At 40.0% G+C, this 16,899-nt stretch overlaps 1 protein-coding gene across 3 annotated transcripts in view; it reads left to right on the top strand.

Annotated features, from left to right (window-relative positions):
• LOC142367128 (CUB and sushi domain-containing protein 3-like) overlaps nt 1-16,899 on the top strand; it is a 373,180-nt gene that overhangs the window by 114,660 nt on the left and 241,621 nt on the right. For all 3 annotated transcript variants that reach the window (XM_075449071.1, XM_075449070.1, XM_075449069.1), the window contains exon 4: nt 15,726-15,838. In XM_075449071.1, coding sequence (XP_075305186.1) covers nt 15,726-15,838 — 113 coding nt within the window. The remainder of the gene's footprint in view (nt 1-15,725; nt 15,839-16,899) is intronic.

Raw genomic sequence — 16,899 nt, 5'->3', positions numbered from 1 at the left:
TATTTTAAACCCTAATACAACAGCACACTTGCCATGTTGATTTTTTTTTTTGTGCAATTTTTTTTCTTGGCATGCTATGTAGCTTCTCTCCCTCTTCAAGCTCTGTAGTTCCTCTACTTAAGTTTTCATCTTTTCATCTTCCGAGACGGCTGCCCTTGTGCATTTTTGAATGAGGAGCTTTTTCAGAGTTGGTAAAGTTATAGCTCCAGTCAACTAAAGGTAGGGATGTGATCTCAGTTCAAAGAGGATGATTTTCACCTGGATAACTACGTTTATGCTCCAAGTTAGAAGTCACTTCTGGATTTGGTTCAGCTTGTTTTTGAGTTAAAGCTCTTATACACCGAGCTGAAAATCAGCCGTCAGGGACATCAGGAGCATCATTCCTATCTTAGATGGATTTTTATTGAGTAAACTCAATCAGCTAATTTAAGCTGAGAGGGTGCTCTATATTTAAAGTTCCCTCATTTTTGAGAATTGGTGCTCTGTATGTAAATATGAATTGAATTTACAAACCATACCGGTGGAGCGCAGGGACAAATTTTCAAATTGTGCCACTGCACAAATAATTGTTATTGTTACTGTGTGTTAATCTAAGTCGATGTAAAATTCTCTAATGTGATGGAAACACAACGGTGTGTGCATGTGTGTGTCCTCTGCTTCTCCCGCATTTTCCCTCTGTCTCTCACAGCCACATCTCCTGCTCTCTTTCTTTCTTGTCTTCCTCCATCCATATATCTTTTTAACAGCTGTCCCTATAAGGAGCTGTCAGCACCAACACGTCCTTTAAATGCCACCAGGCACATCCAATCTATCTCTACCTATCTACAAAATACAGGTGTGAGCACATGTGCGCACACACACGGTTTGAACATTCCTGCATTAATGTGCATCCCTTTCAGTATGTTTATTCATGCATTTGTTTGCTCTTTTTTTATGTATGCAGTTTTGGTTGAATGGTAAGTAATGGGATAGCCAACAGCCTAAACAAGCTTTAGCTCAGGGGGAGAACCCGAACTATCTATCCAACTCCCTGAAAGCGAGAGATAGAGACAGAAGGAGGGAAAGGGGGAAAGATGTTCATAAAATTGACCATTTCATAGTGAAAGAAACAATTCAGCTTGCATATTCTGCCATACTGAAATATTTTAGAGAAAGCCTTGCCTATTCTGACAAGGCAATGCAAGTGAAAACTTGAACAAATGAGACCTCAATTGAGGGACTGAAATTATATTTCAAGCAAAAATGGATTTCAAACATTTTGAATTGAAAAAGTCGCCTTTACTAGCCCCAGCTGTGTTCCAGAGCCCTGTAAGCTTAGGCTTTCTAGGGAGTATCTTAGATGTTCGTGAGACTGTGCTCTTCTGGACAGAGATCCCTGATGTTATTCCTGGGAACTGTTGAAGCCACTTTCCCAGTTTGAGGGGTCACGGCTCTGAGTTCTCCGATAACCACGGGCACCACTGTTGCCCTAACTGTCCTCATCTTTTCAACTTCCTCTTTCAGCCTTTGGTATTTTTCAAGCTTTTTTGGTGTTTCTTCTTGATGTTGCTGCTGCACTGTTGCTTGGTATTGCCACCTGTATCACTCGTGCCTTCTTCTTTAGTTTGTCAGGTGCCACAATGTCCCGTTGGTTAGCCATCGCCTGTGTTGCAGTTTGAATCTGTCAGGCAGGATCTTTGCTCTGTCATTGACCGCCAAAGTCTCCACAATGGATAATCACATTGTTGGAATGCTAATTTACCAGCAATCCCAGTGAAAGGGGATACACGCATATGATGTAGGATCAGTGGTAGTGGGCAGGTTGTCAATAGTTCAACTCCTGGTCAAGGCATTCCTCCAGCAACCATAGAACTAACATGAGACATATAAGACATAGACATGAAGCCATGCCAGCTTTTAAATTGCCTGGATTAACAAAGTTTTTTGTTTGATAAATAATGACACATTGTAATATGTTGTGTATTGCTCATCTGAGGTTGTACATTTAGGACCTGGTGAAGACCAGATCTTTTTTTTTTTCTAATGCGCTGGTATGTATAACCTTAGAACTGAAAGAAGGTATATTTTCTTTGACAATAGCATCAGCTAAATACTGTACTTTTAGCTTAAAAATCTGAGGAAGAAGAAACAGAAACATACTTATTAGGAATAAAATAATTTATTGTTTCAGCGTTTTTATTAGATTGAAATTGTGGAGACTTTTACCCTTGACATGCATTATATGCACATAGTCATTTAAAGTGTATTAAGGTATGAGTTCATGTCCACGGCTGCATGTTTGTCTTTTAACTTCTGGAGATGACAAGAAGGTTAATCCACGCATCCACCCCAGCCTCTACTAGGCGGAGCACAGATATCAGCGATGGCTGTTGTCACCTCCAAAGATGCAAATCCCCTTCCTCTATGATACACCACTAAAGGATTTATCATCCTTGGGGACTGCAGCTTTGTTAAGAAGGATTGGGAGGAGTAGACGTATAAGCATGACAAAGAGTACCCTGCATAAAAACAGAGTATGTGGTCAGGCATACACACAAGCAGGTGGATGCACATTCTTTATTTTAATGTGTGTGAGCTTTTGCAGGCAAACATGCAAATTGGGGAGCATGCACATAGACTAGCAGACAAAGCCACTGTGGCAGGATGCTATCTGCCGGAAGAAATTGGTTTTCTCTCATTGTAAGTTTATGTCTGGCATCACTCAGTCTGTGTCCATTCAAGCATATGTGTATAAGGGTTGATGAGGTTTACTTAGCTTTTTTGTGACTCAGTGTGTTGCTCAATTTTTTTCTTTTTTTTTTAATTCTTTTGCCTTTTTTTGTCTTCATTGAGGTAGAAGTGGGCCTTTTATTTCAAGGCTAAAAAAAAGATGCTCTTTGTTAAGTCAGCAGATACTAAGATGGTATTAACTTTTGATTTTCCTGGCCTTACGGTGCCTGCAGAGAAAAGGGATTAAGTCACACACTGATGTCCTGTCACTCTGTTTTGGGCACATTATACATTTTATTAGGCCTTTCCCACTTTTTGAAGACCTACAGCTAAAATCTCCTTCAGTCTCTCACTCATTCTCCGATGATTGGACCCAGTCAATGAATGGCGTCCGGTATGTGATCTGGACAGGAGGCCTAAGTGTGCTTTACGTGTACCTGGTTCTCTCTGCTTTTGAATTTATGTGTTGGACTAATTTAATGGATAACATACCATCATAGGCAGCCCCCTATACAAACAAGCAAATGGACAAGCACATTGAAACTCACACAGAGTTCAGGAAAGGTGGCAAATGAGTGATTTACAAGACATACCAGTGACTATTGACCACATGTACTGCAACCTGAAAAATTACTGTGAGCGACTGTGTGTGTGTCTGTGCCTGTGCATGCCACTCAGGCTCATGTTGTTAATCAATCATTCACCACAGACCCTGAACTTTGAACACTAGTCGAGGAAATAAATCTCTTGGACACGAACTGGAAGGAGAGGGATGGAGGTTAAAAGAAGGAGAATGGGAACATATATCTTTTGATCATAGATGAAAATGCTCTTTTTATATCACTTTAAATTACAGAATTTTACTGATACGGAGATGCATATATCGCATATCATCCTAGTTAATTAACATAAATATTACCAATTGAGCAGAGAAATGTAGAAATGTTAAATTTAGGCCCTTTGAATTAATAAAAGAAAGGTGCAGTGTTAATAATACAACTCAAGTACTTTCCAGTATTAGATATAGGTTACAAAATTAATCACAGTATCATTATTTTCATTCTCAATGTAACTGTGTTGAAATGTCATATGTTAACCCTAAAATGTATGTTATAAAATAGTCTTTAATAGATCTTCCATAGAAATAAATATCCCATAAATGGGAAAATGGATGGATGCATTTCCTAAAATATTGTACTGTATGCACCAATGTTGTCATTTGTGTGCCATATAACATAAACACAATGCTCATTCAGCATTCATAGCCAAATACATACAGTATGTTAAAAAAAAGTCTGTAGAATTTGCTATACTTGAATTAAGTTCTGGAAGTCCAAGAGTACTGTTCAAGGAAGATACATGTCGGATTGGAAGCAAGGTAAATCAAAATCCTTGTTTGACTGCAAAATATTGGAGTCTTTGTAATGTTCAGCTATTCGACTCTGCATCAGAACCTGCACAAATATAACCCTCATCAAAGAGTTATTGGGGGGCGGTCGGTGGCGTAGTGGGTTGAGCAGCCACCCCATGTGCAGAGGCTTAGTCCTCGATGCAGCGGGCCCCGGTTCGACTCCCGCACCGGGCCACCCTTTGCTGCGTGTCCTCCCCGTCTCTCTGCCCCCTGCTTCCTGTCTCTCTCACACTGTCCTATCATTAAAGGCATAAAAAGACCAAAAAAATACTTTAAAAAAAAGAGTTATTGGAAAAAAAGATTGACTGAATCCTTACCACAAAATTGTGAGTAGTTTGCAAATAAACTCTCTGACAACCCCGACGTAAAAGTTGTGTGGACTAATAGACTTCAAATAGAACTTTTTAAGGACACTGAGCAAAGAATTTCTAAAGAATTTAATGAAAAGACGCCTTACCTTTGTTTTTTTGTTTTTTTGATCATGGATGATTTGATAATTGCTTGATGAGTGCTTGTGAGGAGATGCATTGCAATTAGTGGCACATGAAATGATTTACGTATAAAGGAGAAATATAATCAAATGCAATGCTTCCAAATGATGAAATCCAACATCATCACCATCTGTAGAACCTCACAAGATGGAAAAAAAATTTGTACAGCCGAGGAATCGTTCTTCAAAACACCTTAAAATGCACAAGGGACTACGTCAAATAGTGCACACTGAATGTTTTGGTATGGTCCCCACAAGTCTTTGATCTAATCATAAAAAATTTGTTGGATGGACCCCAAAAGAGAAGAAAAATAAGGCAGAAAAAAAGTTATGCTGCTTAAAATTTTGTCCGTCTTTCAGTGATCATTGTATTTTACACTCAGTCACAACAAAAAGTAGTAAACTCAAGAGGACTGGGGTTTCAGGTTGACATTTTAAACAAGCACAGCTTGCTGGTGCCTCAATATACCTCTCTGCTGTGCTTCAGCCTGCAAAGTCATATAATGTAGAAGCACAGACTAGTAACCATGGTAATTGTAGAAGTGGCAGTGATTAAGGCCAGTTTGAGACTCCTCTAGGCACTTGCTGCTTTTTTTCTCAAAATTGTCTTTCTTATATATTAATTGTTAGGGTAGCTGCAGAAAATACGACTAAAGCTGCTTTGTCATGAGTTATTTTCAGCCCTGATCTTTGGGGTCTTTACTGTGCATGTTTTACCATGTTTCCCACTCTAGCATACCTGATTCAGCATGGGTCAGATAATCATCAAGTTCTGTGGAAGCCTGATCATGACCTATTACCTTGAATTTGAATGTTGAATGTGTTCAAGCACAGAAAGATCTAAAACTTGCACAGCAAGGGTCCTCGGGAACAGGATTTGGAAACACAGTTGTAAGGGAAAATTTTTTTTCAGATGGCCTCATGAATATTAACCACATAACTGCCTGATGAAACGGCATGGAAAGAGGAACATGATGCTCAATAAGAAAAATAAATGCACTCATCAAAATAACTACTAAATTCTTGTATGTGCACAGTTTGCTGTTTGCATTACTGTTTTATGACTTTGATTAACCATGACTTCAATGTTTTCACTGTTTTGTATTTTGTTGCAGTACTTTAGTACGTGTTACATGTTTAGAAGACTCAATAAAACAAAACCATGGATAACAAAAACAGAACGACCAGAAAAAAACAAAAACAATGGGACATTACACATGTGGCCTGCTTCATTTGTCTACACATAGAAAGCTATACCTGCCCGGTAGTATTGGGTTGGAAGAAAATGGTCTGTAAATTGACACGGTTACTATTTCCCAATGGAAAAAGTCAGGAAGAGAGGCAGGGATGGAGGAAAGGAGGAAGTGAAAAGATAAATGGAGTAACATGAAGAGAGACTGGAGCATGGGGAGGTTTAGAGCAGTTTGCTTTGTGGGGTCAGGGTCTTGGGTCAGTATCAACTCAATAAAATACACAACAACAAACTAGAATACACATTCACACCAACAAACAAGCACAGAAGCATACATTTTCTCCTGCTCACAGAAAAATACTCCCAGTGGTTTCTTGGCACTGCTACTTCGGAGGACTGGGGCCGATAGCTCCACATTGAGGGAGAATTAAAACACTTAAACCATAGCACCTAGATCTCTTTTCTATGATTATTTTTTGAATATCTTTTGTCATTCAAAGTTTTCATTTGCTTTAATCTGTAATTACACCTATTACTGACAAAACAGTCGAAGAGACCATCTGCAGTCTGAGTTCATCAACGTGCTGCCTTGATGAGTTGCCCACTAGATTCCTAAAGTCTGTGCTGAGCAGTTTGTTACCACAACTTGCTCATCTAGTCAACATCTCACTCCAGACTGGAACATTTCCAAAGGCCTTAAAAACTGCTGTCATTAAGCCTCTTCTAAAGAAGAGCAATCTTGATGCCACAGTACTGAACAACTACTGGCCCATATCAAACCTGCCATTCTTAGGCAAAGTCCTAGAAAAAGTTGTATACCAACAGCTTAGTGACTTTCTCCTGTCTAACAATGCTTTTGATACTTTCCAATCAGGCCTTAGGCCCCACCACAGCACTGAGACAGCTCTGATCAAGGTGACAAATGACATCCGCCTGAACACAGATGCAAGTAAAGTCACAGTCTTAGTTCTGCTGGACCTGAGTGCTGCCTTTGACACAGTTGACCATGCAACCTTATTACAGAGGTTAGAAGACTGGGTGGGAATCTCTGGTCGTGCTTTAAACTGGTTCAAGTCCTATTTGGAGGACAGGAAATATTTTGTTGAAATTGGTAACTGTGTCTCAGACCAAATGGCTATGACCTGTGGGGTTCCCCAGGGGTCAATCCTGGGACCTGTATTGTTCAATCTGTACATGCTTCCACTAGTCCAGCTAATACGCAGCTATAATGTGTCCTACCACAACTATGCAGATGACACTCAGATCTACGTGTCACTGACGGCAGGAGAACACGGGCCTGTAGATACATTGTGTCGCTGCATCGAACAGATCAGTGTGTGGATGCAAAAGAATTTTCTCCAGCTAAACTCAGACAAAACTGAAATCATTGTCTGTGGCCCACAGAAACAAAGAGAAAGTGTTATCATTCACCTTGAGACTCTCTCTCTAAAACCTAACTATCAAGTTAGAAATCTCGGGGTAATATTGGACTCAGACCTGAACTTTAACAGCCACATTAAATCTGTAACATCAGCAGCTTTTTACCATCTAAAAAACATTGCCAGAATCAAAGGAATAGTGTCTAAACCAGACTTAGAAAGACTTATCCATGCGTTTGTCTCCAGAAGGTTAGACTACTGTAACGGCCTGCTCACTGGGCTCTCTAAACGGGCTATAAGACAGCTGCAGTACATCCAGAACGCTGCTGCTCGAGTCCTGACTAGAACCAGGAAATACGACCATATTAGTCCAGTGCTCAGGTCTCTGCACTGGCTTCCGGTCGCTCAGAGAATAGACTTTAAAACCGCTCTGCTTGTGTACAAGTCTCTTCATGGTCAAGCGCCAAAGTACATCTCTGACATGTTAAAGCCATATGAACCACCTCGGGCTCTGAGAACCTCAGGGAGGGGTCTCCTGCTGGTGCCCAGAGTCAGGACTAAACAAGGTGAGGCTGCGTTTCAGTTTTATGCTCCTAAAATCTGGAACAGTCTTCCAGAAGATGTGAGACAGGCCTCAACTCTGACAATGTTTAAATCCAGGCTGAAAACAATTCTATTTAGCTGTGCATATGACAACTGAAAGTATTTTATCTGCACTCTTCACTTTTTAATTAATTAATGATTATTTTGATGGGTTTTTAATTTCTTTATTTTATTTTTAATTTCTTTTTAATGATTTTATTGCCTTCTTGTGATTTTATGTAGCTGTGAAGCACTTTGAATTGCCCTGTGTATAAATTGTGCTCTATAAATAAAATTGCCTTGCCTTGCCTTGCCTAATTATGGGTCATGAGTTCCAATATCTGAGACCATCTGAGACCATGGTCCTCGGCCGGAAAAGGGTGGAATGCCCTCTCCGGGTCGGGAATGAGTTACTTCCCCAAGTGGAGGAGTTTAAGTATCTCTGGGTCTTGTTCACGAGTGAGGGACGAAGGGAACAGGAGATTGACAGGCGGATCGGTGCGGCGGCTGCAGTGATGCGGGCTCTGCACCGGCCCATCGTGGTGAAGAAGGAGCTGAGCCAGAAGGCGAAGCTCTCGATTTACCGGTCAATCTATGTTCCTACCCTCACCCATGGTCACGAGCTGTGGGTAGTGACCGAAAGAACGAGATCGCGAATACAAGCGGCCGAAATGAGTTTCCTCCGCAGGGTGTCTGGGCTCTCCCTTAGAGATAGGGTGAGAAGCTCGGTCATCCGGGAGGGGCTCGGAGTAGAACCGCTGCTCCTCCGCATCGAGAGGAGTCAGATGAGGTGGCTCAGGCATCTGGTTAGGATGCCTCCTGTACGCCTCCCTGGTGTCCCTGGTTAGGTGTTCCGGGCCCGTCCCACTGGGAGGAGGCCCCGGGGGAGACCCAGGACACGTTGGAGAGACTATGTTTCTCGGCTGGCCTGGGAACGCCTCGGGGTCCCCCCATAAGAGCTGGAGGAAGTGGCCGGGGACAGGGACATCTGGGTCTCTCTGCTCAAGCTGCTGCCCCTGCGACCCGATCCCCGGAGCAGCGGAAGATAATGGATGGATGGATGGATGGATGGAGTTCCAATATTACATTTGACTCAGTTTCATGGCTACGACTGGCTAATAGTTTCATGCATCTGCAGACGCAATGATTCAGAACATTGTGGGGGTGTGATGACCTTCTAGCTGATTATTAGCAATTAATAAGATTTGATCTGCTGGTTTATAAATTTAGTACATACCATCATTGACGTAAAACGGCCACAACAAATAACTTGTTGTCAGTCCATCATATTGAGCAGTATATACATATACAGTCGATGTTCTTCTATTTCAGATACTGTAAGCCTAAGCTTAAAGGTCAGTTTGAAAACTATTGATGTTTATTCAACTGTGTTTGGATTGTCCGCTCACTTACTTACTCCCTTACCTTGTGTATAGTGTTCACTATGTAGGGGACTCGCTAGGATAACTGAAGCATTTGGGATACTACAGTACTTGTTTGTACTTCATAATCACTTGCTGAATATTCATAGTTACTTGTGGCATAAATGAGCTCCAGCGGGGTATGTACACATAATGTCTGAGGTGATTGACAGCAGAAGGTTCCAGTAGTTGGTTTCGAACATGTTATAATCTTTCCACAACACTGACTTCAACTATATGACACAAATCTGTGTGCACTCAAAACATTTTCCAGTTGTATTGCATCAACATACACAGCTGTGGCTTTAAAATAGAATACGAATTAGACATTTATATTACCCATGATAAACAATTAGTTATGTAAGAACAAAATGACTATTGGTAAACAACTGGTTTTAAAGCAACGAAGGCCCCATTAGTGTAACTAGCATGCAAAGCCATCTGTACCATCTTTTTGTTTTAGACTGAAAAATCTAAATTTTTTCAAATTTTTAAATTTGGTTGTGTGATATACTGTATTTTTAATTTTTTTTCTCAAATCATGTAGCTCTAGCAGAGAAAGAGACAAGTCATATCATGAGTGAAACGTTTGAGGAGTTTAATTATGCTCGCCAGGCATTCTCAGCAGGTAAGAAAATCACAATAACAAGCTGCAGATTTTAGCATTAGCATGCTTCAGCAGCTTCATAGCTGCTGCTCCGGGATGCTCAGCAATGCGTGATGATGGTCTTTGTCGACAAATGTTGTGTAGAAGCAGTATAGCGCTTCTGTAGTCTACTTTGGGTGTACCACGTGATAAGTTTACTGTGCAATATTTAGTGGATTAAATGTTACGGATGAAATTTTGGAAAAGCGATGGCTCGTTGTTGGTTAGATAATTTGAACAGTCTGAATTTTCATTTTAGGTTTTTGAACAAACTTCTTCCTCTACCCACTATTATGTTCGGTATTTAAGAAAAAAAAAAAAAAAAACATCAGTTTGGGCTAAAATACAATCTTTAAGAAAACTAAGATAATTTTACAGAAAACTGTTTTGTAGATGCCTGCTGACAAGTCAACAGAAAATTTTACCTGCACTTATTCACATGTCCACTAAAGGTTGCACCTTTTTTAAACCTGAATATAGGCCCTAATTTCTGTCTCACCAATCCCAAATCACCCGTGGTATTGTTAATTCATGATGGCAGTCTGAAGTAAAATATTTGATTTACAAATACATTTATATTTTTTTTCTAGTATTATAACTTTTAATCATTATTTGAAAATATTTGATTGCTTATCACTTTCATTTCATTCGCTGTTTAGTTAGGTTTAGGCACCAAAACCGCATGGTTATGTGTAAGAAGGATCAACATTTGAGTTCAAATGGACCGGTCCAATGCATTTCCCATGTCTTATAAAGCTCCAATTTCCATATTCCAGGTTGCTTGGATAAGTTCTCATCAATGCACTACAACTATGCACCTTAAAATTGTACAGTGACATGTTATGCACTGTGAACTAATTCAACTCTTACACATTTTGATGTGAGACTAAGCTGCAACATCAAAGCCCCCTTCACACCAATGAACCTTGTTTTCCATGGAGACAGTGGAAACTACACTATTCATGCACAAACACACAGCAGTTTGAATCCAAAATCAGTGTTAGACAGATCAGATGAAAATACATATAGTTAGCAGTTTTGGCAAAGCAATTTTCTTTCCTTATCCATCATCCTTAGCTGTGGTTTTCAAGCTGTTTTTGACATATAGCTGAATGTTTGGTTTGCCAAGATGTACTCTGGGAAATGAACATCTCCGATCGAGGAAGTTATTACATTGATTTAGCTGAGTTGAAGTGTGTTTGTGCTTAGGTTGAAAGGTGTTCCATTGGGAATTAACTGACTCAATATTGCTGTGCCACTGAATTTTGAAGGGCCTTGTTCATGTTAGAATAGGCAGTATCATTCCTTGCACCTGCATTTAGTGGTTTAATCTATATTGTATTGAGAAAAGCAGCTGATCATCAAGTTTTTGATCTTCTTAAGATATTTCCGTTGCACAGTCCTTCACCAGAACATTTGCATCTCTCAAACATTAAAGGAGAAAGATAACTTCAGCCTGTAAACCAGGTTCCATGTTTCACAGCTGTTCAATGGGATTACATCAAACAGAGTACAGTATGTCTAACATATTTTAGACACACTCTCTTGTTCGAAATGCACGGTCAGGAGCATTCATACTTTTGACTGCTGCTGTATATGAAACCATTTAACCCATCCATCCATCCATTTTCTATACCGCTGAATCCGTCGGTCGGATCGCGGGGGGGCTGGAGCCTATCCCAGCGTTCAATGGGCGAGAGGCGGGGTACACAACTTCCTCAAACTCAACAGCAATAAAACTGAAATTATAATTTTTGGCCCAAAATCCACCCTCCCCACCTCCCAGCATTTCTCACTCTGCATTGATGGTCACGCCGTCACTCCCTCCCCCCTGGTCAGAAATCTCGGCATCATCATGGACCCCACACTCTCCTTCAAATCCCACATAAACCAGGTTACTAAAATAGCCTTCTTCCACCTTCGCAACATTGCACGCCTTCGCCCTACTCTCTCCCCCTCAGCTGCCGAAACACTTGTCCATGCCTTCATCACCTCCAGACTCGACTATTGCAATAGCATCCTGTATGGCCTCCCCTCCTCTGCTCTTCAAAAACTGCAATATGTCCAAAACTCAGCTGCCCGACTGCTCACTCACTCCCCCTCCAGAGAACACATCACTCCCATCCTTCAACAACTTCACTGGCTTCCAATAAAACAGCGAATCAACTTCAAGATCCTTCTCATCACCTACAAAGCCCTCAATAACCTTGCACCTCCATACCTCACAAACCTCCTCCACCCCTACTCCCCCACTCGACATCTCCGCTCCTCTGATGCAAACCTCCTCACTCCCATCACCAAGACCAAGTACCGCACCCTTGGGGACAGAGCGTTCTCCATCGCTGCCCCTACCCTTTGGAACTCCCTGCCCCCCACCATCCGGAACTCCGATACACTCCCCTCATTCAAAAGCCAGCTCAAAACCCACCTGTTCAAAATCACCTACAACACCTGATAAAATGTTCCCCCCCCCCCATGTGCCTAAAGTCTGTAACAGTGTTTTTCTCTTGTTTATAATGTCTTGTTTTTTTTTTTTTTTTTTTTTTTTTGTCTATGCTTTCTGTTTGTTCCTTATGTAAAGCGTCTTTGAGCATTTGGAAAAGCGCTATATAAAACCTATGTATTATTATATTATTATTATTACACACTGGACAGGCCGCCAGTCCATCACAGGGCCACACAGAGATAAACGAGACAAACAACCATACACGCTCACACTCACTCCTAAGGACAATTAACCTAACATGCATGTTTTTGGACAGTGGGAGGAAGCCGGAGTACCATTTAACCCATCTTTGAATATTTATCCCCAGCACATATGAAACCACACAAAAACCTAACTATGCACTACGTCTTCTTTCCTTCTGTCCAGCTTTTGATTTTTACATTCCTTTCTTCAACGCTCTCATTCTTGCTATCATGGCAGTACGAAAACAAATAATCTTCTGTACTTTTTGCCAACAAATGCTCAGATGTAAATGTAGAAGAACCAGAAGAAGAGGGTGTGACAATCACATTAGCCAGACTGCATAATTGCCTTTTTGGAAAAAAAAAGAAAAGAAAATGGTGTGTCCTTGTGTTGAAGTGTTTATGATCTTGTGCATTACTCCTTCTGCATTTGTATGTCTATCAGCAGAGAAAGCACTCTCTTGATATAAGCCAGTTTCTTTTTCACTTGCTAATGTGATTTCACTCTGTATTGCACAAAACACACACATGCATGCACTACAGCTTACCCACACCACACTGGAATAGATCTTGAGCGCAAGACAATCTTTGTTCAATCTCTCTGTCAATCGCTTTAAGAGAATTTTGGTTTTACCTCATAAATCTGAAAATACCCAAATGGAGGGGTGTGCTTTTGAGTGTATCTGCATATCTGCTGAAGATCTGCATTTTTCAAGGAGTGGAGCATGGCAAATTAGATTCTGGAGAGAAAGGAAATTTATTTTTTTTTTTTTTCAGAGGTTTATTTTTACAACTTGGAATTTTCTGAAGGGTAAGGTTGTCATTTATGCTTTGAGTGATATTGTACTGGGACTGAAAACTAAATGTACAGGATGGGAACAAATTTCTTTCAACACCTTAAATAAAAGAAAAAAAAATTGAAACAACGATTGGAAGATAAGAGAGTAAGAGATGGAAAAGAAAGCATAACATAGGCCAGAAGTGAATAGAAGGGGGGAGTATGTGAAATAGAACAATATAAAGAAAAGAGGAGAGGGGAAAGCAAGTAGTTAGGAAGAAGAAGAGTATTAAATATGTGGAGAGGACAAGGCTGAGAGAAGGTTTCTGAAGAAATGGTGGCTTTTTTTGTGAAAAATTGTGGAACAAATGGCGAACAATGAATGCAAATATATTGTGTGAAAATGGTAGATTAGAAGCTCTTAATCAAACCTCAAAAAGCAAGTAGTGATAAAATCTGAATATTTCTTATCGCAATTCCATTGGACAATAAGAGATTAGTTTGAAAACTCCCTGGTCCAAGTGTTGCCAAGGCAACATAGAATTATAGAAGTATTTTACAGAATTGTTCATGGTTTTTTTTTTTTTTTTTTTTTTTTTAGATTATGACAAAAAACCTATAGCGCTTTCAATGCAGAAACAGAAAATGTAAAACCAGCAAGAAACAAACAGTTTGATTAGTCACAGATGAATATTTTAAAATATACATGAAGCTTTGTGTACACCCATGCTAAAGTTATTTTCTGTTTGGGAGTAATTGGAGAGTCAGAGGGTTAAAGTTTAAAAAAAAAAAAAAGATACAAATGAAAGATGAGGAAAATAGATTAAAGAAAAACTGTGCTGGTAGCAGAACATTAGAGCCCAGAAGCAAGAAGAAAAAGATGCAAAAAAAAAGAGAAAAGCAGGGTATAGAAGAAGAGATTAGCAAAAATGAAGGAAAAATTGATATTTTGGGGGATAAATGCTACAGAAGTGGAGAAAGATGAGGGGGAGGAATTATGTAAGTGTGGTGGACGTTAAAGCGGAATTAAAAAAAAAGGGTGATGACTCAGTTTAGTTTTAGAGGAAAAGATAAGCGGATCGGAGGAAGAGGCAGCAAAACAAGAGTAGAGAAATAAGGGAGAAACTGGAGGAAAGGAGGGAAGTGAAGTAAAATGAAGAATGGTAGCTGCAGGACAAACCAAAAGTCTCACAGTAGCAGCAAGACAATTTGGCTCTTTTCCAGATCTGAAAAAGATCTGGCCTTTCATTCCTCCTTCTCGCTTCCCCCTCATTTAATTCAAGGAATCTGAAGGCCCATCTGGCCCACCGTGAGTGAGTATATTTTTGAAGAGAATCTCAAACATCCTAAGTGCACATTACAAGCAGCCTTGACTTCCTTCTTGACTCCTCTTTTGTTGTTTACTTTTCTGTACAGAAGTACATTTTGATATTTCTGATTAGTTAATATTTTTTTGGTTGATGCCCTTTGATCTTAGCCTGGGAATTCCCATGCTGCTTTGCGCGCGATTTCATTCACACTGCAAAGGCAGCCTGGAAACCACCGGCCTTATTTTTGCCTGAGTTAGGGAACCAATCACAGAACGGGGGGGCAGCAAGACGATGACGAGGTCTATGCCCGACACCGAAGCTTGTAGAGTGTTAATCCAACATGGCAGCGGACACAACGAAGAAGAGCTTCCATTCAGTGCAGGTCAATTAAAAAAATGATTGGAAGTTGTGTACTAGGTTTTTTTGAAATCAGTAGTAACGATATGTTTCAAGTCGTTTTAAAAACACACAACATGCATCATTTTGTAGGACCTGTTTATGAAATTGGATTTATTTCAAATTTTTTAGAATGTTTGATTCCAGGACTGTGTTTTTGTTCACCTTCCTTATTACAAAATGTTCTTTTTGGTTAAGGTGGAGCTGAGGTGGAGCTTCGTCTTCAGCCTTTGTTTTCTGTTAGGAGGATAACTCAGAACTACCCAGCTGACTTTCATCAAACTTGGCAAAGAGAAAGGGCACAGACTAAAATCAGTAGAATTTTCTTTACACATCAGAAATTCCTTCCTTGCTTATAGAAAACTTACTGCAGTTCTTCTATGCTAACAACACTGGATCCGCCCATGCATCCATCCACCCACTTTCCATGCCCACTTTATCCATTTCAGGATCATGGGGAGGCTGCAGCATGTCCCAGCTGTCATTGGGTGAACGGCAGGGTCCACCCTGGACAGGCTGTCAGTCCATCACAGAGCCAACACAGAGACAAATGTGACAAACAATCATGCACGCTCACACTCACTCCGACAGTCAATTTAGAATAACCAATTAACCTTGCGTGGTTTTTTTGTATGTTTGTTTTTTGTACGTTAAAGGAAGCATCAAAGTTCCAAGTAACAATTTATTCATAATGTCAACACGTTCTATTCTGTGTTTCTACAGGTTGACGGGTTTCCAGATTCCTGCCCCGGTCACCAGTACAGCAAATATCTTCTCTTTGAGGTTGACCAGTGACTTTGCCGTTTCTGCTCATGGTTTCAAACTCAGCTATGAAGGTCAGAAAGTGTCTGCATCATTTCTCTGAATGGTTTTCTGTGGGGGTTGAATTGTAGAGAATGTATGAACTCTGCCTTTACATCTCTGTAGTGATAGTGATACATCTCTTTTTTATTTTTTGGTTCTCTTTTTCATCCTTTCCATTCGGCACAGGAATGAACTCTGTATGATGACAAGTGCCTACGTCTTCAACATGAAAGGCTGTCAAACATACTGAAGAAGGCAAGGAAAGAGAAGGGAAAGCGTAAATAGACACAAAAATGTAATTTGTAGGGATTTAAATGGGATTAGGAGGACACAAAAAATGTATTTTTTTCCTCAATTGCCAGACAAGTGTTATAATAAAGATTCAATTTATAATTCAGTTAGCCTTGTTTTATTAGTTTATATTTGCCAGTTAAGTTTAAACATTTTAACAGAGAACCTACAACACGAAACCCAGTGAAACCAGCGAATTTGATGAGCTCCACTCACCTGCATTATTCCTGTGCAATATTCCATACAATGTTCCGTGCAATGCTTCCTATGCAATAGTAAATCATGATATAATACATTGGCATAACATGGAATGATATTCAGTATTACTTACACCCTTTCCTCCTAGTAGTACTATTCTTAGTGGAGGGGGTATCATATTTTGTTTTATATTTTTTCTATTCACTTTTTCTATTCTGCCGACTGAATGCATGAGTGAAAGCACATAAGAATGTATGCATGCTAGTCTGCTGAAACGATAGCTCTGCCCCAATTTCACTGTACGATGCCTACGTATAGCAACAATAAAGGAATCTTTATCTCTCTTTATCTTTATCTAAGTAAACACCATAGTGTAATGTTCACAGATGAAAGAAAATATATTAATAGTGGAAGTGTTGGTTAAAATTAGAGCTCACAGTGTATCAACACCAAGTCCTTTCTTCATTAAAGATCCTAGATTAGATTTAGATTAGAAAACCTTTAATGTCCTCAACAAGACAATTAGTTCAGGAGAATTTAAAGTAATACATGAAACCTTTTACAAGAGGCACATGCATGATACTGAAAAAAAAGGGAAAAAGAG

This window comes from Odontesthes bonariensis, chromosome 18 (assembly GCF_027942865.1).
Source record: "Odontesthes bonariensis isolate fOdoBon6 chromosome 18, fOdoBon6.hap1, whole genome shotgun sequence".
In the NCBI taxonomy this organism is placed as follows: Eukaryota; Metazoa; Chordata; class Actinopteri; order Atheriniformes; family Atherinopsidae; genus Odontesthes; species Odontesthes bonariensis.
This window is presented reverse-complemented; position numbering and strand designations above follow the sequence as displayed.